Source organism: Amblyomma maculatum, chromosome 3 (assembly GCF_055883805.1).
Source record: "Amblyomma maculatum isolate TAMU_Amacu chromosome 3, ASM5588380v1, whole genome shotgun sequence".
Classification (NCBI taxonomy): domain Eukaryota; kingdom Metazoa; phylum Arthropoda; class Arachnida; order Ixodida; family Ixodidae; genus Amblyomma; species Amblyomma maculatum.
In genome coordinates, this window is record NC_139346.1 from 128,764,651 (window position 1) to 128,787,341 (window position 22,691).

At 45.6% G+C, this 22,691-nt stretch overlaps 1 protein-coding gene across 1 annotated transcript in view; it reads right to left on the reverse strand.

The window, feature by feature from the left end:
* LOC146195993 (uncharacterized) overlaps positions 1 to 22,691 on the reverse strand; it is a 152,666-nt gene that overhangs the window by 126,425 nt on the left and 3,550 nt on the right. The window contains exons 3-4 of the mRNA XM_084596896.1: positions 3,385 to 3,434; positions 455 to 582 (exon numbers count right to left, since the gene is read on the reverse strand). Coding sequence (XP_084453022.1) covers positions 455 to 582; positions 3,385 to 3,434 — 178 coding nt within the window. The remainder of the gene's footprint in view (positions 1 to 454; positions 583 to 3,384; positions 3,435 to 22,691) is intronic.

Sequence of the window (22,691 nt, forward strand, 5' to 3'; positions counted from 1 at the left end):
TTAATGGGATACTTGAGCTCATCCTTTAAGAGCATGGCGCGATAGCATAAATTACCACTCTTCTGCTTCTTCTTCTGCTCCTCCTCTTTCTCCTCCTCCTCCTCGGCTATTCAAAGTCAAGCATGGCCTACGCCGGGACCACGCGACGGCTCAAAACCTGGCGCAGTATTGCTATCGCAATAATATCTGTCCCACTTATTCTGTACACAACTGAACTGGAAGGGAGGAAGGTAGAAGTGAAAGTAGAAAGAGATAAAAAAGTGCCGTAGTGGAGGACTGCGCAGTACTTTCGGCCACCTGGGGATCTTTAACGTACACTGATATCGCACAGTACATGGACGCCTCTCCGTTTCGCCTCCATCTAAACGCAGCCACCGTGGTCACAAAGCCGCCTTTCTTTACGCAAAGGACCACGCGCATGCGCATGATGTTTGTCCAAATAGTTGGAACTGACCTTGTGGCTGCAATTGGACAAACACGTAGACGAGGAGGGCTATGATGCAGCAGACGACCAGCATGATTGTTGTCAGGAGGCATCCCTCAAGTTTGGCCCTGTTTGGATTCTCCACAACCAAGTCCTCCCTGCACCATGGGGAGAAGTGTCCAATGCAACGTCTCGCAGTAGACATGAAGCCTTGGCTTCATTACCTTTCGGTCGAGCACAAAAAAAAGAATTGCGCTTATCAAGCCATTCGTCTGAACTTCTTCTTGCACACTGGTAGACAATAAGTCTTGTCTTCATCAACTTTCAGTCGATCACAAAAAAGAAATTACATTTTTTAAGCCCCGAATCTCCAGTTCACCTTACTCTAAGGGTAATTGTGCGATATAATAGCGATGCGGGCAGGAGACTTCACTCTTGGCCTCGCCTGACTATTTTTGTCGGCGCGGAAGTGCTTTCTGTAAAACGAAAGATGCGAGGGACTCCGTAGCTAAAAGAAAAGATATATCATCAAACCGTTGCAACCGCACACAGCTGCTACCTAACCAAGAATAACGAGTACACAAGGAGGTAAGCTGTTTTTGTATTATTAATGACTGCCCAACACAAAACAATGTGTTTTGGTAATTTGAAAACGAGCAAGCTACTTTACGATTTTTAAGGCTTCTGCGGCTCTAGTGCGTGAATAAATGTAAAGTGCTTGTGTATTCTGGGGCGAAGGTGAGAATGCTCCAAAAGAGTGCTTCTGGAATTGAAGATATTAAGTGGCCTTTGTACGCCGAAAATATATTTCTTATGCAATAGATTTGAAATATGTACGCCATAATGAATTTTTTCTCACGCATTCAGTGATATAACCAGCGTTCTGAGCCACTTCCCCGCTATAGAACCTTCAGATATGCTCACAATAACAAATTCCCGTTAATATAACCATACCATCACTATTTTACAGATGAAAGTTATATAGCCTCTTGTTTGAGTGAAAGCATTTTTTTTTTTGTATATGCATATATAAACATGGTCTCGGCGACTTTATGCCTGTTGAAGGATGTGCAACAAAATAACACTTATTGGTAGTAAAATTGTTCTGAAGTTTTGTTAAATTTTAATATAACGCGGAAGCGGGGTTGCATGGTTTTTTTTCTTCTGTCGCCTAGCGTTGTGTTTTTCGACGAAATGAGACATTCAGTTGTAAGCTTTTTACGGAGAACTGCATCCCACGTGCCGCGGCAATGCGCCCACTTCACATGTACGCCCTCTTCCATCTACGCTGTGGCGATGGATGTAGAGCAGCATTGCTAAGCGCAGCATTCTTATCCATAGCATTATTGTACATGGCACGGTGCACCTGTTTCTATAAAGCTGCTCAAAGACGCAACACGAGATTTTGTCCGGGATAGTAGGCTCCAAATCAGATATTTAAAATCAGATCAGATGATCTCAGCTAAAGAAAACCGTCTCGGCGTCAGAGACGTCTGCAGGCGATAAGGAAAGATGTTCTTGACGCTAGAATTTTATGTTTGGTGTACGCTTGCATACGAACGCCTCGTTTTCGGTCCAAATAGTCTCTGCTGATCCTGCGGTTCTCTGTAATAGCGCTGTCGGTTAGCTGCCAAAGTTGTGGCTCCTCGTCTCATTTCCATATTGTGGCGCTGGTTTTCCGGCACGTTAATTCGGCTCTATGGAAAGGCATAGCAGCTCTGTAAGAATAATGCGATGTAGGTTTCTTCCCTGCGCTAATGTTCGTTTTCTTGTTGCTCTTCGCTATTTTTCGCGCACATGGTTCTTGCTTTGGCTTGCATTGTAAATTACTTATACTACCATTCGCGAATTCAAATGTCTGTGCAATAGGACGGAAACCCTCGAGTTCCTTTCAACCCTTCTGCGTCAACTTCCGTTTTAATGCGAATAATTGCTGCTTGCCTGTAACCATCTTGGTCTTGCCGCATTCAGGCGTTTTTGCTTACAACGCAGTCGATTTAAGCTAAATAAACAGTCATGGCAATCACGGTCATTCAATGAGAGTACAACCTCCAGAGGCCACTCCTTTCAGCCCAACATCACTTTATGGCGTTGTGAGGCGCATAGAAATGCGATAATGGAAACCCTCGGACTTGCAACAGTGGAACGGGTTTTCGCACATCTAGAATGTGGGGCTAGTGCACAATTCTTCTCATTTTTCCAGAGCAAAATGACAAACGTCCGCGACTGGTTGTTTTAGCACTGATCGCGGCGCCGCAGTACCGCAACACTCCGCGAGCCTTCATCTTCTACAAAGGAAATCGAGCTTTTCTAAGGCCATCTCCCAAAACAAAACAATTCAAGATAACTCCAGGCAAACTGACCTATAACGGTAACAAATTAAGAATGGCTTCATTTTGCCTCAGTAAGTTTCTTATGTGTGAGTGAGGGTACTATCAATGAAGGCGATATAACTACATGGGCTCTAATGGGGTGGATAAATGTAGGACTGCCTGATATTTCAGTACCAAAAGTGTCAAGCTATTCAAATTGTGCTCAAGAACAAGAGAAGTGATCTTGATGATATAAGGTGGATATTCATGGCGCAAGAGACGTACAGAGAAAAAACTCCAGGAATAATGTTGATGGTATCAGCAACTTACTGCCAATAAACTCGTCTGAATGACAGATCTGCATTCGCATGCTTCGTTTCCCTAGCGTCATTGATAACATTTACCACACAGCCAATTTGCTTTGTGATTATGCATGTATCATGTTCATGTAGGCAGTGCAGGTTTCAGTTTTTTTCATATACTTGCTTTTTATATTCGTATTTATTATTAGTTTTTTTGTGCTCTTTAATTGCATTTTGTCAAATAGACACGACCTCACCAGTAACCTCTCTTGCTGGTTTCTGTGCGTTTTACTTACAAGTTCACAAACGCTTCTTTTCTTACCCTAACAATCGTTCATTTACTCACCACGCACTCTGCACGGACATCGACATCGACATCTCCGACGACTCTGCCATCTGCAAGAAATTTGTAGAAACAGACAACAATGATAGGTAAACAATCGCGGAGCAACCGAATTTCAAAAGATAGGAATGGAAGTGAACGAAACTAATAAATATTATCACCGCAGCTTTTTTTTCATCAGCTTTCTGTGCACTCATCTTCTGCTGCGCTAGAGCGTGTTTAACAACCATGTTCCAACAAACCTAGTAAGTGGCAAAGCGATACCTTTAACCCTCTTCTAGAAGTACAGGACGGAAAGTAATCGCTCGGGTTTGATCGCGATTTAAAGGTCATGCGATTCTCTGAAAAAAGATCTGCCGCAATAAACGCTGTCGACGCTTTAATGAAAAAGAAAGAATTTCCCATGGTCTCTCTCCATTCCACTGCACCAAGAAAGTATTTTCTCCTCTATTAACACGGTCTCATCCGAATGGCGCTGCCTTTCTATCCCATCAGCGACTAGTACTATTCTCGCAAACGGTATTTGGCCACCTAGAGCTTATTAAGTTCATTCATCAATTAGGAAAACATCATACACATTCTGTGATCTCACCTTTGGCCCTGCTATTTACATTATTATCGGCCTGGTTTTCCAGTTATTGCCGGGACTCGCTTAGTCCCAATGATCGAAATGTAGTGTTACCTTTAGGGAAAAGCCGCTGTCAAGTAACTGACATTGCAGCAGAAATAAAACATGGAGTATGATTATTTTCATCACGTTAAATTTAGATCTAGCTAGGCTAAACGGAGTTCCGCATCAGTGTTCCACCTGTGCCAGTTTAAATTTCAATAATGCAGACTAGAGCAACCCCTGGTACGGCCACACAATAAAAGTGGTTTCGTAATTACTGTGTGCAACTTACAATTAAGTATGAAGGCGTTGGCGTACTCTAGCTGTTAAATTACTTTAGCTTTATAGCTCACTATGCAGATGCTGCAGTTGAACTTTGGTCAATGGCAGCAGAGGCAGCTTGCGTTCTTTCTCACGCGCCAGTTGGATTGGCGCCAGTCCGCTCATAAAGGATGTAAAGGCAGCACCGACTAATGCCTCTACACAAGCACTCTAGCATGCTTTCTAATGTCGCTGGATTTACTACCGCATGAGGCACTGCATTTTAACAGCAGGGGAACGGTTGTCTACAGAGTACCTGCTTACACATTTCAGTAGCGTTAAAGCTGTAGAAAACATGGCTGCGCGCAAGTGCTGGTTAGAATTACAGAACATGGCTACGAAGGTGCAAAAGGCAAGTGGCGAGCATCTTCTCAACTGTTATTCAAAGTGAAAAGTAGAATTATCGTTTTAACTTGCTACATGCGCTCGGGGGGGGGGGGGGGGGTAGAATTTATTATAGAGGGATTTACTAAAGGAAACGCAGCGAGGTTAGCTGGAAGCATTAAAATATGGCCTGCTATTCTGCACTAGGGAAGAGGAGAAGAAAGAGGGTGGTAATGGGTGACGTTGTGGCAGAAGGCGCATGAAAATACAGGTACGACAGCTTGCTTTATAAGCACGAATCGAGTTCGGTGGCGAACAAAAAGCGGCAAAGAGCCTGCACTGCCTGTTCATCCTTCCCTTGTCCTGTCCAGCGACCAGCAATAGTTCCTCCAACAGAGGCCTCTCGTCCAGACGCTACAAGGAAGCGGCTAGAACAGTTTCCTCACGCATATACACTGGGCACACTAATAATATATGGTCCACATTCTCGGGGAAGCCACAACTTGAAGATTCCAGGGAGTACACTTGTCCAATTAAATGCTAGTACCAGTGCGTGAACGCCACGTTTAAACGCAGTTTATGTGACAAGAATGCATGATGGCGCGAAATTTCACGCGAAACATAAAATTTCAATGTTCGATCGAACTTTCTTAGGCGAGCGTGTCGCGCGTCTGGCTGGGCCCAGTAAGCTGCAGTAGCCATCTTCATACAGCTCATTAAAAGGCACATCGTACCCGCTCTTAAAAAATGCACAGCTGTTTGGAGGCCATTACAGAGGGCACTTTTTGCTTCAACGTCTTTCTGTTTATTTCCATGCAGCCCGCAGCGGGCAGGCATTCGTTGAAACATTATCCTGGGGCCTTGCCGTCGGGCAGATGTATGGAGTTCCATAATGTATAGAGCTAGAGACTGGTATGCGGTGTGGCGTAAGAAAATCTCTAAAATATGTAGTGCAGTCTTTGAGTCCGTGAATATACACCACATTTGAGGTGGTTACCCCCATATGTAGCGAATAGATTCCCGAAGGGCTACAAGTTCAACAGCGGTTGACGTAGAAGTATGTCCCAAAAGGACATGCAGACTTTTTTTTGAGTAGGTATGTCCACAGCTGCAGCGGATGCCTGTTCTGACTTATATTCGTCAGTTTAGACGTGAATGTAGTTAGGATATTCTGACCAGATGTACGCCAGAGGCGTACGCCAGAGTACGCCACTAATTGGCCCCATTAATTTCTTCAGTAACACAGAAAACACGAAGGTGCACCAAACGTTTATACATCACACTTGATTGTTGGATGGGACTATATGGAAGGGACTATATGTTGATACTTGCGACATATGGCAGCAGAGTGCGCTTGTAAAATTGCAGTCTGACCACTCGTCCAGAATCTTGTTCAGTGAGTGAAAATGGTGTCGTGTAAGTGCTCGTAAATATGCACGAAGTGGTTCATGTGCCAAGTATATGAATTATGGGTGAGCATGTATCTATTCAATTGTGCCTTTGTTAGAGGTGCATCTGCGCAGTCCAAGGCTTATTTTCAGTGTCTGCGCTTGCACGCTCTCTAAAGTCCGCAAGCAATAAATGCTCCTATCAGAGAGCCCTTGGAGGCTGTACCGGATGTAGCATTGCACAAACAGTCTCGTAAAGCCTTAGTAAGGAGCGCTCAGTTGGACCCATTTGACGCCAGCTATGAACATAAGAACATTGCAAAAATTGGTTAGCCTTTTCTTCACCATATTAATATGTTTCGACCACGATAGTCTGCCGTCAATAATTACTCCAAAGGATCTGTGCTTAAGACGTAGGGTATCACAACTTCATAAAGAATAATCAGGTAATGGCAACACATTTTCGCGTAAATGCGATTATTGCACACTTCTCTGCCGCTAGAAGCAAAGCTTGACGCCGTTTAGGTACATCGATGTCGAGACACAGCTCGTTGCAATATCGCATGTAGTTGTGGGCGCGTCGAATCAGAAGTCCAGATGCAGATGTCGTCAACATTTGTGCTGACGTAAATAATAGTAGGCAGTTCATTGACCAGGCCATTTAGCGCAACGTTAATTAAAGTTCGGCTGAGACTCCTCCCTGTCGAACTATACGACTGAGCTAATAGCGGATGGTATCTCCATTAGGCGTAGTCATCTAAATAGAGCGGCCATTGAGATATCTCACAATATACAGGTAAAGCCGGCCACGAACTCCCAAGTCGTCAAGTCCATCAAGAATAGCATCATAGAGGGCGTTGTCGTAAGCATCCTTTGTATTTAAAAAGACAGCAGCTACTACTCCGTGGTGACGCTTTTTGTGTTCTACTGTCACCACAAGGTCAATGACGCTCTCGATGAAAGAGCGTCCCCGACGAAATTCTGTCATCGTATTCGGATAAATATCATTACTTTCTAAAACCACTCAAGTCTTGCCAGGATCATTCGTTCCATACCTTTTCGGACACAGCTTGCTAGGGCAACTGGAGAGTATGAAGTTCGACAGGGGGCTTTCCAGGCTTCAAAAAAGCCAGGCGGCTAATCTTCAAGTGTTCAGGAACAGTACGAGAAGCCCATATATCATTAAAATAATTAGTAGCGCCTTTCAACCATTCCTGCCTAGGATCAAAGCTGAATAACTAATTCCTTCAGGACCAGGTTCAGATGAATGCCGACAAGAGGCAAGAGCGGTGTCTAATTCAGGTATTGAAAAGGGCAAGTCGTATTGATCATTCGGCGAAGATGGCGCAAAAACCTCTGATATTGGCGACTGGGTCTGGTTTGTGCCCACAACCCTTTTACAGAAATCGTCACCTACGTCACCTTCATTGCGGCATTGATGAAGGGACAAATAGGCAAGTTTCTCGCAACATGCCAGATACGCGTCAGTGGCTTACGGGGATCCAGTGATGAGCAGAATCTGTCTCCAATGTTGCCATCCTAACCAGAATTTAGGTATCCCTACGCGCTATAGTGCGAAAATATTTGTGCCTACGTTTGGTTGCTTGATGGCCTGTTGTTACGTCTGTTGTTACGTCTGTTGATGCTTTCGTTTGTTCATGGGGCTTCAACCCAACTCTGACTCAGCTGCATCATGCATTTTCTTGCGAAAGCAATACTACGCCAGGTTTCGGCACATCGCATAGTTCGTGGCCGCAGTCACGAATGACCTTGAACAGCCGCGAAGAGGACGAAGACGAAGAACCCTCGGTCACCCACCACTAATGCTTTCTCTTCATATTCGGCTCAGCAGAGTCATCAGCTGCTTTTCTACGAGAAATGTGCATTAGCTAGGCGCGCTTTACCCAGCTATAGGCGTCGTAGCATCGTTGGGGAGTGGCAGCGTCCCAGTCACGCACGCCGGTGGCCTGAACTCAATTTCCACATGTACAACAATTTTTTTTCTTTTGATTTCACTCTGTAATCAGTTCTGTGCACGCGTTCTGATAGCGAACCCAGGTCATGGTATTCATGAGGCCAGAAATGCTTTCGCCTTAATCATCGAGTGTCTACATGTAGGAGAACCAATGCACCCATTACAAGCGAACAATAGGCCGATGGTATTGCAGACACGAAAAAAAAATGCGCGTTTCCCCAAAGAGTGCGTTCCAAGTTAACCTGAAATAATGAAGCGACAATCAAAACGCTACCTGCGACTGCACACAATCACAAGTGCACGCATCAGCAACGAACGCATCAGTTTACTGCTTTGATTTGCAGTTATAGACTTATGTGGGACTTGTGCTTGACATTTTGGGCCCCTAGCACTTGTGCACGCGGATATATCAAACAAAGTTACCGTAGCGCAATAACGTCTCCCACATAAGGGCTCACGGGCACACCTTAAAATACGAATAAGTGACGAGCAGCATCACCAATTAAGTTGATCCAGCAACTTCCACATGCATTCTCCTATCGCAATGTCCCTCAATATAGGTACTACTTCCTCTCGCAGCTCCATGCTGTTATAAAAATGTTGATAGTAAATTCGTTACGTCCAGTTAGCTTTAATATACTTACCTTTTGTGAAGTTTTCGAAGTGGAGCTCTAACTGCACGCGCGAAGTTGATTCAATTCTTGTCCCAGCCGTAGCTGCTATATTTGTTTTATCATAGACGCTGTGTCGGTTCGCCTTGCCAGACCATCTAGTCCTCGATTTCAACAGCAATAATCAAATCAAGCAAGTGCACCCGTGAGACTCTGTTGTATTTCTGCTCATTGCCAATGCTGCAAGCAGACCCCCCGTAGCCTTTGATTGTAACTAAAGTTTACGTACGGCGAATATAGCGCTCATGCACGCGGTGCAATGCCTGTCAAGCGCGCTATTGCAAATACTCAACTGACTTCCAAACAGCCTCAGAAAAGAGAGCTCTATAAATAGAATGGACGGACGTCCCAGCCTGCTACCTCAAAGTCAGCTTTTAGCAGTGTCTGTCGCGGCTTTCCAGAACCATGAAAATCCTCGCAGTCCAGGAAACACGCAATCACGCGATAGCCTTTACTGATGTACTAGTGACTTGGGTACTATACTGACCGAATTAAAGGCCTCTTTGTCACCAGCTATCCCTTGCTGAGGAAAAAAGCGAGCGCATCAGTGTTACTCGGGCTATCAGGAGGGATTAGTATTCCCACACGGCGCTATTCTACGGACAGAATTGAAAGCACGGCAGTGGAAGGACCCGGAGAAGGATTTCAATTATGATGCTTCATATTAATTCTGTTTTCATAATCGGAAACAAAACCAATTCGCTCGTGTTAAATGGTGCGACTTGGTGGTAATTATATTTCTCAACATTTTCTTTGGGGACAGACATTACATTGTTCTCCTTCTGGTTAGGGTATCCCGGCTGTCAAAAGTATCAATCTTCTCGATAAATACATTACGAGAGAACATGCACTGATGCCGATGTCAGCGGGAAATATGAGCAAAATTCTTTCTCAAAACTGCTCGCTCTGTACTGCTTCTGTCGAAAACCTGAAGCGTGTTGGCCTTACTGTGCAGCATTAAAAAGAGGCATGCATACGAGAACTTTTCATCCAGGCTTTTTTAGAGCAACCAGCGAGAGAAAGGTTTTGTTTAATTTCGTAATGGCTCTACGCACACAGCGGATGTCCTTTTCCAGCTGCTAATAACAACAAAACAGTTGTCTTTGCAAAATCACACCTATGTATTGTTTACTGTTAAAGGGGTTATGATATGCCTAAAATGAGGTAACGCAAAACGGTCGGGAGATAGGTACTCCCTCACATGTCAATTCATCGCAAGAATTTTTCAGCTAGCTTCAATAACACCGGAGATATCGGCGTATAAAATGGGCGCTCCTCCTTTCTCCCCTTAACTCAACACCAGGAAACGTCAGAAAAAAACAGAGAACAGATCGGAAATTCCGCCCCGCCCACGAAGCGTCATCGGTGGACGCTCGGCTCTCAGACTTCCGGTTGTCGTGCCTGTTTTCCCGAGCGTCGCTAATACATTAATCGGTCTCTGCCTTTCTTGTCATGTCTGCGTTAGCATAGCTTTCCACCTTATCTCGTGTCTTCCTCGGCCGCCGGTTTCTTCAATTTCTTAACCTCTCGGAATTGTGTGCAACAGCAGCCCGAACGACTCGGGTCGTTCGCGAGCGCATGTCTGCAGGTGGGCAGGCTGCTGGCCATGCACACCGGCGGCCGCTGCCGAAGAGCACTTTCCTTCATATCCATGTCCCATTCAGAGCAAATTAGCCTGCACTTCTGCGGCGTACGACGTTCTACAAGGGCCGTTTCTTTCCTCGCACTGCCAGTGTCAGTCTCCGCGTCAGTAGCTTTGGTACCCTCTTCTGCAGTTTGACCAACGGCGGCCGGTCTCCTCGCGAAGTTGACGCGATAACATCGGCTCTGCATAGATGTTGGCAGACGAGCGTGCGAGCTGCATGCGTGCAAACATGCCGTCGTCGTCTTTAGCCAAGAACGCTTTCAGGATGGTAGGTGAGAGGCACCTCTTGTGGTCCATAACAAATGTAATGTATACACGTATCACCGGCTAGAGCACAGACTGATGAGCGCTACAAGGTTTGGATATCGGAACAGGTGAGCACAAATTATTCATCCGCGAATCTTCAGAATTGAGATTAACAAAAAAGGATAATGTGGTGTTTTTTTTTTTAGTCCTTTCCCAAATCGTTTACGAAGTGCCAATGCGTAGCTTGCACGCGTGTTTTATCTCATGTGTACGCATCCTCCGAGCCAGAATCGACGGCACAGAACCTCAGCAAAGCAGCTCGGCACATGCATTTCGGTCTCGAAGGTTGTCTCCGATTTCCGCCGCTACACTCAAGAATCGTGCCTAGGAGCACGCAAGCGGTTACGCTAGAGACGCAGCACAGCGGGCGATTCCAAAACGCCGTACGCCGTGGCTTCGATTCAAAAGAAACAAGGCCTAGCGACAACCAGGGAGCAGCGCAAGACCGGAGTGCCGTCGGTCGCAGCGCTCGCGGACAGCATCTCTGCGGTAACCTGGCGGTATCCACTGCTGCACTTAAGCGGTGCGAATTTGCGTACTTTGGCGATGAAGCTGAGGGAGGACCTTTGTGGACGCACGTTCCATTTAATTATCAACACGCTGCACAAATGGTCGATGCTGCAAAAACGAGACGGGACTACAGTACGCTGCTACGCCGTCGGTCGGTACACGAAGGTTTATGCTGCCTATTTTATGGGCTGCTCCTGAAGTATGACCTCAAGCAGAAGTGTACACTCGGTACGGTGTTGAATTGGACCAGCTAGTGTTCTTTTCGCACTCCTGCGCTGACGAACACTTTCAGTCAGACACCACCACATTATCGGTTAACATCGCAAACCAAAGCATCAAGCTCAAGGGTTCGCGCATTCAGTGCATGCATGACTCGAGCAGATGACGTTCGCAGCTACCGGAAGTGTCTCCGTGATGTAGTGGTCATCGCGGCTGCAGCCAATGGCAGCCTGTCGTGACCTGACACTCTCGGTACTTGTGGCGCAGGTACTCACGGCAGAATAGTTCCAAATCTCACAGCCACGCGTGAACCGAGATACCCGTGAATTTCAAAAAAACGCAGTTTTTAAAAACTGATAATAAATCACTGCCTTTGTTGCAAGGCGTTGTGCTGTGGGGGAACGCTCGGAAGCATTCGTTCTACATATTCAAAATGTTTATTAGTGACCGTTCTAGCCATTTTATATCCCCTTTAAAGCCCTATCATCGCCGTAAGGTGTAGCCTAGCAATAAATACCTTCCTCATGGTTTTACATTTACGCATGGCAGCAGGGTTTCAAGAAAATTAGGCACAAGAGCGTTTTCTAAAGAAAAATAGCAAAGTTAAAGCGCCGCCGTTAAAATGTGCGCAGTTTCAAGAAAATCTGCTAAAAGACCGTTTTGTAAAAGTATTTACAAGGCTCAGAAGCGGCGCACCTAAAGTTTATTCTGTATTTGCATTCCAGCGTAGAAAATGCTTAACTCTAGAAATCGGCCACGATCGATCGCTATTCCCTGTGTACCTAAACTGAACGGCCACGGCAATAACATGAGGCAAAGTGCGTTACCATCAATGTTTGCCACAGTTCTTTGATGCCACGCAGCCCATTAGAAATTGAAATTTATTTGGCCATTAGGTTTTGCAGTGAAAGCGTAAAGACCAGAAAAAATGCCCCACATCTAAGCGGCCCATCATATTGAGCGCACAAAGCCTCACGAACTAGTCAGTGCCGCTGGTAGCGCTTGCAAATAGCACAGCGACGACACGTTCTGAAAACAATTTCCCTTCATCACAGTTGCACTTAGCACAACAGATCTCAGATTTCGGCATAGATAAATGAGATATAGGCAGATTTTTTATAGTGGTCAGCGTACGCGCGATGGCAACCGCTGCCAGTGGTGGGCATCGCGGTGACCTTCAAGCGGCGCCCTGGACGTGACGAAGATACGTGACGTCACTCACGTTTGCAGCTGCTGGCGGCGCACCGCGCTCCGCTGGTCGTCAGAGAAGAGAAGGGACCTCTTCGGGTCGACCTGGAGCGGTTCCCGCCGGGACCTGGACTTTCGCTGCTGCTGGCCGACCGGGCTCGAAGGGGCTCGTGGTGCGCGAGCTGCGTAGTCACTTCGCCCTTGTCCGCTTCTTCTTCTTCTTGCTTCATAAATGGCACATACTCATGAATGGGGATTGGCCAGGGTTCAATGTGGACTGCCAAATGTACTGAGATACTGAATTATTGTAATAATTCAGTTATCGGCTAAATAAACAACTAGGATTTACGATCACACAACTGAATGAAAGAAAAAGTATGGCGCAAAGTTTGAGTACTTTGCAGGAGGAGGAGGAGGAAGATGAGCAGGAAGTGCAGGGAGGTTTGCAAATTTGAAATGCAATTAGGAAGAAAATCTGTCCATAGCTAGTGATGCAGTTATGTCAATATTGACAAATTTGAGACAACGCAAATCCTCTTGCACTCTTTGGGACAGAAGGTATATGTGCTTCTTCTTTACCATTCTTTCGCTCTGTATTGAGTGGGCTGTACAGGCAGACAACTGTAACCCCCCAAAAATGCAACACCTCAGGAATGTTTTTGACCTTTTTTAAAATACTTATTGTCCCTTTCAGCGCCACGTCCCCAGCTAAGCAAAATAATAAGTCGCTCTGAAGATTCTCATTCTTTTTATTTCATTTGACATCATGATAAACGTAGACTGGTATATGGATAAATGAGCAGCGTGATAGCAGAATGCTATGTTTGAAGTATTTTTGGGGGCGGAGATGTTAACCGCTTCGAACCTCCAGCACTTTGTGGGGAGTCCATGTTTACCAAACGAAGTCTACTCGCTGACCCTAGGGTCGTCTAAATGAGGATGCAATTTGAATATATGGGGGATTTTAGTCTACAATTATTACGGTGCGGGCCTCTAGGCAACTAAAAAGCCACGTGAGCGTTTTCGCTCCCTGCAACGTGGGGTAAGTATCCTCGCCCAAAACAAGGCAAACCCAAAGAAAGGGTACCACAAGGTTTAGTTCTCTCTCTCGTGCTTTTCAAAATAATCTTTACTGAGTTCTATTCCAACCACTTCCGACATGTCTTCATATGTGTATACTCATGAGATAGCTTTCTTCGCGCAGCGGGTACCTTATATTCTCTTTGCATAGTGTTGCAGACTTGCGTAGATTCCCTTGACTAATTGTTAACGGATGTTCACTTATGCCTCAATGTACACAAGTGTGCACTGTTAGTTTCCCCCATTATAATTACGCTCACCAAGTTAACACCTCACTAACATAGCGGTATAACGTGATACCACAGGCGTTCTTTTTAAGTACCTCGGTGTTACATATGACGCCTCCCTTGCTTGGCAGACTCATATAGAGCAAGTTGCTGGGAAAGGAGGCAGGGTGGTGCAACGCTGCGTAGGCTGTGCAGCCCCCGCTGTGGTATGCGCAGGCACACTCTTTTGATGATTTATAAAAAGTATATTCACCAAATTTTATAATTTGATCGTATCTTCTTTTTGGAGTCGAAGCATAAAACTGCGTTCTCTTGAATACTCTTAGAGAAAGAAGCTCTTCGACTCTGTTTGCGACTCTCCGTATGTTTATGTCAAACAATATTGTTTTATATCTTGAAGCACGTTTGTCATCTCTTGCATCAATGTTTCACCCTGTGACAATCCAAGCATTCTTAAAGTAACGCGATTCGGAGTGGCATATGACTGTCATGAAATCGGCGCATATTTTCGTCAGGTCAGAGCGTCGCTTGCGCGATGTCTGCGTAGAGCATTCCGACATGTTCGAGAAACGTCTCCTTCTCCGCGCGAGGAGAGCCTTTAGCCTTTCGCGCATTGACGACATCCCCTTCTCATCCCTCCGCGGCGACAGGGACTAACCCGGCCGAAAATGTCGCGGCTAACCAATGACAACGCGCGACTTGGCGGGAGGGAGAGGGACGCTTAAAGAGCGCAATGTACGTGTGCGTGCACGCCGGCCATGGCGCATTGTAACAGACAGACGCGGCGCTCAGTATTTAGTGAGGTCCCGTCGCTTGTACCACCCAACCAGTATGAGCGAGTTTTGCAGCGAGTATTGACGTGCTACTGCTCGGCTCTCGGGATCAACCCGCTGTTCGGCAAGCCTGCGAGATCTGCGAGGTAGTGGCGCTCGTCTAGAAGGCGGCCACATTGTGACTCTCCAGACGTCGGTCTGCGACGGTGCCCGGTGAACAGTTTGGTGTTGATTTTTTTTTACTCTCTCGTGTATTGTTCAGTGTTGTAAGCCCCTGTATTTATTGAAAGCCTCTTTAGTTGCATTCTTTGTATTTCCTTTCTGTGAACATCTTGTCTGTGTATATTAAGTGTTAGTGTGAATTCCTCTGTGTCGTCTCTTGCTGTGTATAAAATTTGTTTTGTTCGTTTATTCTGACTCAGACCCTTGCTCTGCCTTGAACAGGCAAATGCTGGCACCAAACGGCCACCCTTCTGTTACTAGAGGTAGCTGAATTCCGACTAAGCTTGCGACGCAAGTCGAGGGCATCTCTTTTTAGTCCAGAAGAGCTGCTCCCACTCACTTTAAGGGGGTCTGGGAGGGTGCGCTCCAGTAGTGGCGCATCGTTAATAATCTATAATTATTAACGGTTGACAATTATTCGGGCTTCAGTGACAGGACGTTTGGTGCAAATTAGCTTAGAGAACGGGCAGCGATTCGGAAGGGTTTACAAACAAGTGGTAAAAAGTAGAGCAGAAGAACGATAGCGAGAAGTGGTGCAACGCGGAAGCGGTTAGGCGAGGTTTGCTAAGCGGACTTAGGCTACACCCCAACGGTTCGGGCTAGTTAAGCCAGAGAGAAAAAGAGGAAAGAGAGAGCAGAAAAGAAACGAGAGACTGCTCGGAATCAAGCCGAGGAAGAAAGGGCGAGAGTAGAAATGGAACGGGAGTGGGCTGCAAAGGAAGCCGAGGAAGAAAGAGAGAAAGCAGAAAAGGAATGAAACAGAGGAGGCAAAATAGCGAGAAGCGAAGCTTGAATGGGAGAATAAATAGCTTACTTTGAACCTTCAGCCCCAAATTTCAGAGAAGAGCAACAGTTCAGCTGAAGTGCATAGCTCCAGTGAAGCATACAGTGGCTTTCGGATAGACGCGAAGAAGTCGCTTCCGAAATATGACGAGAGCAGAGATGATCCAGACGCGTTCCTTATGCGCTTTAAAAGGATCGCCAGAAGCACGAATTGGAAAGACGGTGAATGTGTTACCGTCTTGAGCACAAGCCATAGCGGCGAATGCACTACGTGTGTTCAGAAGACTTTCTCCTGAGGATGCAGCCAGCTATCGCAAGGTGAAAGCAGCCTTACTAAAAATATTTAGCTTCTCTACTGACTAGTTCCGCGAAAGGTTCAGGACTGGAAAGCTCATCGACGGTAAAACGGCAACGCAGTATGTGGCGCGATTGACTCACTACTCTGACAGCTGGACCGAATTGTCAAAAATAAAACTAGAGTACAACGCATTTTGCGAGCTACTGATTAAGGAACAATTCCTCAGCAGCTGTCACTCTGGTCTGCCGCTTTATTTCAAAGGAAGGAAAGCTAACACCTTGGACAAAATGATGGGTCTTACAAACCAGTATTTGGAAGTCCAGGAAGGTGCAAATTTGAACAAGAATATTATTTCTGAAAACCATCGAAAGTGCGAAATCCGGAAGCCACGAACTAGCGTTAAGTTACCGCCAAAGTGCTACCTCTGCAACCGACTAAGCCACTCTGCCCCTAGCTGCCACAAACTGACAACTAGCAATCCATCCGCGTGTTGGAAATGCGGACAGAAGGGCCACAAAGCGATGCCGTGTCCCTACGCCAAAACCGTAGCTCCCCAGGCAGCATGCGCAAAGTTTCCGTCGTAGACGCAATGGCACCTGGAGGACGAGGATGCTGATAGTGTTGTGGAGTTAAAGAAAAGCAAGAACGTATGGTGCCCAGCCCAGAGGAAGAGGATGGTGATAAATTGGCCGAATAGAAGAAAGGCAAGAAGATCCGTGTGGTGAACGCCGTAGTACATGGATCTACGGTCAATGAGATGTCGGTTTTTTGCTTGTTCTGTGAAGTTTAACGTCCCAAAATGACTCTCGCTATGAGAGACGCCGTAGTGGAGAGCTCCGGAAATCTCGACATTATGCGATTATTTAACGTGCACTGACATCGCACAACACACTGGCCCCTGGCTTTTCGCCTCCACTGAGGGTAAAGGTGAGAGGCAAATCAGTTTCCGTGCTGCGAGACACAGGTGGCAGTGCCGTGATCGTGAAACGTAGCTTGGTTCATGATGACGATCTGATAAACAATTAATGTGGGATTATTTGACAGATCAATTCTGCTGCTACTAGAGGCGAGATTTCATGTGCAGACTCTATATTACAGTGGAATACTGACAGCTATTTGCATGGAACGATCTATCTATGATCTGTTCTTGTTGCAACATTAAGAGGGAAAAGTTTCCTGAGGACCCAGATCAACCTCACATGCCTGTGCGCTGCGTGAGCATAAAAAGATAAAGGGAAGCGAGAAGAGCAAGGCCCTGATAGGTCGGACGAAAACACCCAGAATGTAATCACGAAACAAACAACGCAGGAGGAAGCCCAAAGGAAAAGATTGACACACATAAATGAGCCCGGATTCCCTAAGCAGAAGTTGGCACAAGCGTTTCTCTTGCTCATGGGTGCGTTTTTAGACATATTCGGCCTTCGAATGAAGGAATACTGGCACCTCGATAAGAGCACTGTTACAGCGGTTCATTTCATGAGTCTGTACACGTTGATGCTGGTGCCTTTGTATCCGTCGGCGCTACTCGTTGTAGGCGCATCTCAAGACGCACATGGGTTGCGTGAATTGGAAAGTGACTCGTATACTCCGATGCATACGTCAGGTGCAACGCTGCGAAAGCTACGCAAGTAGTCCGCAAGAAACAAAAAGGAGGCATACTGCGCACTCGTTTTGTGGGCGAGTGGTTTCTGCGGAAACGAATTCTAGTCCGAGCATACGCGTTTGCAATAACTTGCTTCGCGTGCCTGGATATGCGCAGTACAGACCTTATTTAAAACATTCGCTCCGAAAAGTCATTTTCTCAAAAAAAGATGCGCTGCGCGGAGAGCACAGCTGGCAGGGTTGCGGGGCAGCGAAAACGCGACACGAACGAAAATGACAAAAGAAACAGAATATTACCGAATCCGATCATTTTTCTGTAAAAAAGGAGCTCTTTATGAAGTTTATGGTAAATCTGGATGTGTTAAGCTTGCAGACAAAGCAACTATTATTCCTCTCGTCAAGAGGAGGCGCTATTTTTCAACGCGGATGCGGGGAGCGCAACAAGAGCTCTAGCTTTGGCAGTGTTGCACTTGATGTATGAAAGGAGTAAAGACATGCCTAAGGAAATATGCGATAGACTGAACTTGAAAAAAGGAAGCACCGCGGATGATAGAGCTTAGAACTATGACGAAATCCCCGACAGTCTGTGTTCCACGCACTGACGGCGAAAATACGTGTGAAACTGCTCCAGAAATGTGATTATGTTTGGACTGGAACCTATCGAAGGTGAATTAGGAAAACAGGGTATACCATGTAAGTACGCAGCCGCACGGCACGTTGTTATGCCGGTGGGGTTAACACACAGTAGCCCACCGTCAACAGGGTTGTGCCAAAGAGTTGGTTCCGTTTCGTGAACGACGCCTGTCAGCTTCCTGGGCGGTAGCGATGGACCCGAATCGGCGCTGGTGAGATGAAGAAAAAGCTTCATGCACTATTTACAGGCATGTACACAACGAGATCGGCTCTGAGGCCGAAAACTAACATAGCCATACGCGAATTTTCTCGCGCAGCGACGGCCGGGGAGATTTCGCCGCGTCCGCTCTCTCAGGGGGCAACTGCTCCCGATGGACGCTAGTGACGAACTCACTCTCGAAGTGGAAGCAATTTAGTCTCCTTAACCCAAGAATTTGTTGACGCTCAAATGGTCCTATCCGACGGCAGTTCTTTCGCAGGGCCAATGGGACAGTGTGCTGCGCTCTTGCTCCAAATATGCCGCGGAGCGAGAAGAGGTCCACCGCCTGGACCACGGCGCCGAGCTGTCTCGTTGCTCAGTTCATGTTGAAACACGTTGCTTCTCTCCCTTTGGCACGGCTCGCCTCCAGTTCACGAGTGCCATGCAGAGAAGTATTCAAATTTTGTGAAGGAGGCGTTCGCCGGAGAATTTTGGCGTCCGGCTGAATTTCTTGGTGGTTTTGGCCGGGCACAACAGCGTGTAGTGTGAGTCAGAATGCAATAATCTGCACTTCACATTTCTGGGTTGAGTTTGCGGGACTCTCGGCGTAACAGTACATCCACAGTGTTGCTGAATAGCAGCATACTTTTAATGTATCTGGAGTTCAAGTATCATGTTTATGGGTGCCATGTCACTGTAATACGGGGTGGAAATTATTATTTGAATCCCGGACGCTCATGTGCAACATGTATGGATGTGCGTTATGTGTGCTTTTGCCCCATGTAGTTTGTGAGCGCATACATGTGCGCGCTATGTTCGTATGTCGAGAATACTGTAAGACAATATTTTTAAGGTAGTGGCAGTGTCACAAAATCGACGCACATTTTCGCCATCAGAGCTCCGTCTGCGTAGAGCGTACAAGCACATTCGAGAAACGTATCCATCTCCTCTAGAGGGAAGCGCGTAGCCTTGCGCGCATCGAAGTCACCCCTTCTCATCACTCGGCGGCGGCGATACCTCAGCCGACCGAGAATGTGCTGGTCCTCTCCGGAAAGTTCTCCTACGCCTAACCAATGACGCGTGGCTTGGCGGGAGGAAGAGAGGACGCTGAAAGAGCGAAAGTTTACATTTATTTGAGCGCTGGCCTTGGAGCTTTGTAACAGATAGACGCGGTGCGCCGTTTTTATTGAGGTCGCTTCGCATCTGCCAGCCAGTCAATGCGTGAGCGCGTTTTGCAGCTATTGGTGCTGTGCTACTGCTCGGCTCCCGAGGTCAACCCGCTGTTCGACAAGCCTGCAAGATCTGCGGTGGAGCGGCAATCGTCTACAGGACGGCCATTTCGTGATTCTCCTCACGTTTGTCTACGACAGTGCTCGGTGAACAATTTGGTGATGATTTGTTTGACTCTCTCGTGTATTGTTCAGTGTTGTAAGCCTCTGTGTTTATTGAAAGCCTCTCTAGTTGCATGCTTTGTATTTCCTTTCTGTAAACATCTTGGCTGCGTATTTCAAGTGTTTGTTTGAATTCCTCTGTGTCCTCTCTTGCTCTGTATAAAGTTTGCTTCATTCGTTAATTCTTACTCCGACCCTTACTCTGGCTTGAACCGGCGAAGGCTCGGCATCAAACGGCCACCCCCTTCTGTAACTACAGGTAGCTGCATTCCGACTGATCTTGCCACGCAAGTTGAAGGCATCTTCTTTGAGACAGAAACAGCAGCCTCCAGTTACTTTAAGTGTGTCTGGGAGTGTACGCACCACTATTTCCGTATTGTTAATTACCTATAAATATTAACGGATGAAAAGGGCCCGGTTGATTTTCCTAATTCATCCAGGGGAATGCTTAAGTGTAAGGTGGTATTGCTTTCCGTGTTCTCAAATTTGTTCAGTTGAATCCTTGCTGAGACCACTAAATATGCAAAGTCTTGACATTCTTCTGGTGCGATAATTCCCCTCAGTTATGATTATATCATCGATTATATGTATCCACATAATGCCAGATTACAACCTTTCCCTTTAATAAATGGCATACTACAGAACTACTCGATGACTTTTCACTCACATGTTACAATTGCGACTGATGTCTTGGTGTATGAAGGAAATGTAGGTGCATTTTCCCTCATTCCGTTGACTGGTCTTTTTAACCTCGTCCTCCAGATCTGACTCCTATTTATTTGGCTGAATTCTGAAGACAGTTCTTGCCCTGCGCAAGCTCCCAAATTTTTTTTTTTCAACGGCTTTAATGCTTAGACTCATTATCTTTGTGCTGTTCCCTACCTGCGTCTTATGAGTCGCAGTTGGTTCAGATTTTAATATTTTTTATCCCTCTTCATCTACACCCGTTCAGAATTATTTGAAATTCAGAATTTGGGTTGTAGGTCACAGGGACCTTCACTTGAATTAATCTGCTGATGCTTTAGCGAAAGCAGACCTTAGTGGTCAGATCTTTGACCTCCTTCGCACCTGTGCATGAAGGCAACACGAAAAACTAAATGCATGAAGCTAAAACCACCACAATCAATGCTGTAGCGAACAGCTTCATGTTGCCGTGTTGCGAAGGAGCCCGGGGACGCTTAGAGAGGGCATTAATTCGGAATAATAGGATTCGGTGCGAACGCTAATCCAAGAAACGAGCAGTGCTTTATTACGCTTTATTGTGCTACACGCATGCACGCAAGATGCGCTAAATATCTTGAAGGCCTCAATGGTATAGGCACCATATTATATAGCTCTCTATCACCTTTCCCGAACAGTCAGCGCAGGTGAGAAAGGCTTACTCTATGTCTGGGTGCACCAGATGGTGACAATTTTGTATTATTCCGAAATAAATCGCATTCCACAATCAATAAACAGGTGTTATCAATTGTATATATATATGGTCATTCCATGCGAAGTGTTCCAGACCCCAAAGGCGGCCATTACTGATTCTCTTTAACATTCGGGGTAATCGTCGATTGTGTGAATATTGTTTAGGTTAAGTAATTTCGAGAAAAAAAATTGTTTTCACGCAAGCGACTTCAAAAGTTTTCGCAAGCACGCAAAAGCTACTTACAGTTTAATATTTTCCAATCAGGTGCAAAAGAATATTCAATAACGAATTCTACTTTAGATTATCGGAATATTCTTGGTCTTCAAAGTAACTTCTTAACTGCCCCCTCATAAGGCTTTTCTGCGCTTCCTTGGTTCAATAAAGAAGCAAACAATTGTGCGTTTTCAATATTTCTCATCCTGAAATTCGGTTACGTTTCAGTTACAATAAATGTTTAATTCTTTGACCGGTTGGTAGAGCTGATGCCAAAATTAACTTAAATTTTCTTTAGGAAGCACTTTTTGAGAAAACCAGTCCCAAAGTTGGTAGAACGCGATACTTCCTAAATTGAGAGTTAAATAAGGATAAAAGTTCTCGAGATGAAAATACGTGACATGGTTTATTAAGCACACAAGCACCTCAGCTTACAACCAAGAAAATTTTGCTCGAGTAAATTTCGTCTGACGTGAGAAAAAAAGGTTTTTTAGTTCACAATCAGGGTCACTGCTCGGCATTGCCGAACTGTGTTTCACTGCATAAGACTTACGCGCCACTGCTCAATTTCAAAGTGCCTATAAACTCTGAATCCAGTATACGTGGATGGATGATATCTTCCGAGCCTAAAATGGCAATAAAATACCTATCTGCGCTATTTTCGTGTTTGTACACTGTGATAGACTTTAATAATATACAATAATATACATTCACGTGCAGAAAGCAAACCGTAAACAATCCCGAGCTTACTGCTAGAGTAAATTTTGTCCGGCGTGAGAACAAAAAAAAAAACATTTTTATGTTCACGATAAGTGTCATCAGTGACATAACTTTTTTCGGTCAATTATTGTTCATTTTAGCGAAATACGCAATCAAACGGTTTTAAACTGCAATTTCAGTGAGTCTTAGTAGCGTGCTTTTTCTGCCGTTTCTTCCAGTAATTTGTTGCCCTATTACTTACCTTCCTAGATTTAAATTAATTGTTGCAAATAATAGAAATTCATTATGTACAAACAGGAAAATTTTTAAGTAAAACTAATATCGATCATATATAAAGTTCATACGTCCTTTGTAGAATACAGATAAATATTGTCGTTTCTTTAATTGGAATTTTTCGACATCCTCTGTACGTCTCATTGAAAGGCGATGGATGTGACGACAGCCTCAAACCCAAATCGGCCCCTATAACCTTGCAAACAAGTCGAAACCTTGTACCCATCTGGCTGTTTTTTTTCTGACGGCCAATAAAACATTTCCTCTATTTCGGTGGCCCATTGTTTCCAATAGAATGAAAGCAATTTGATGAGATTCGCTGTCG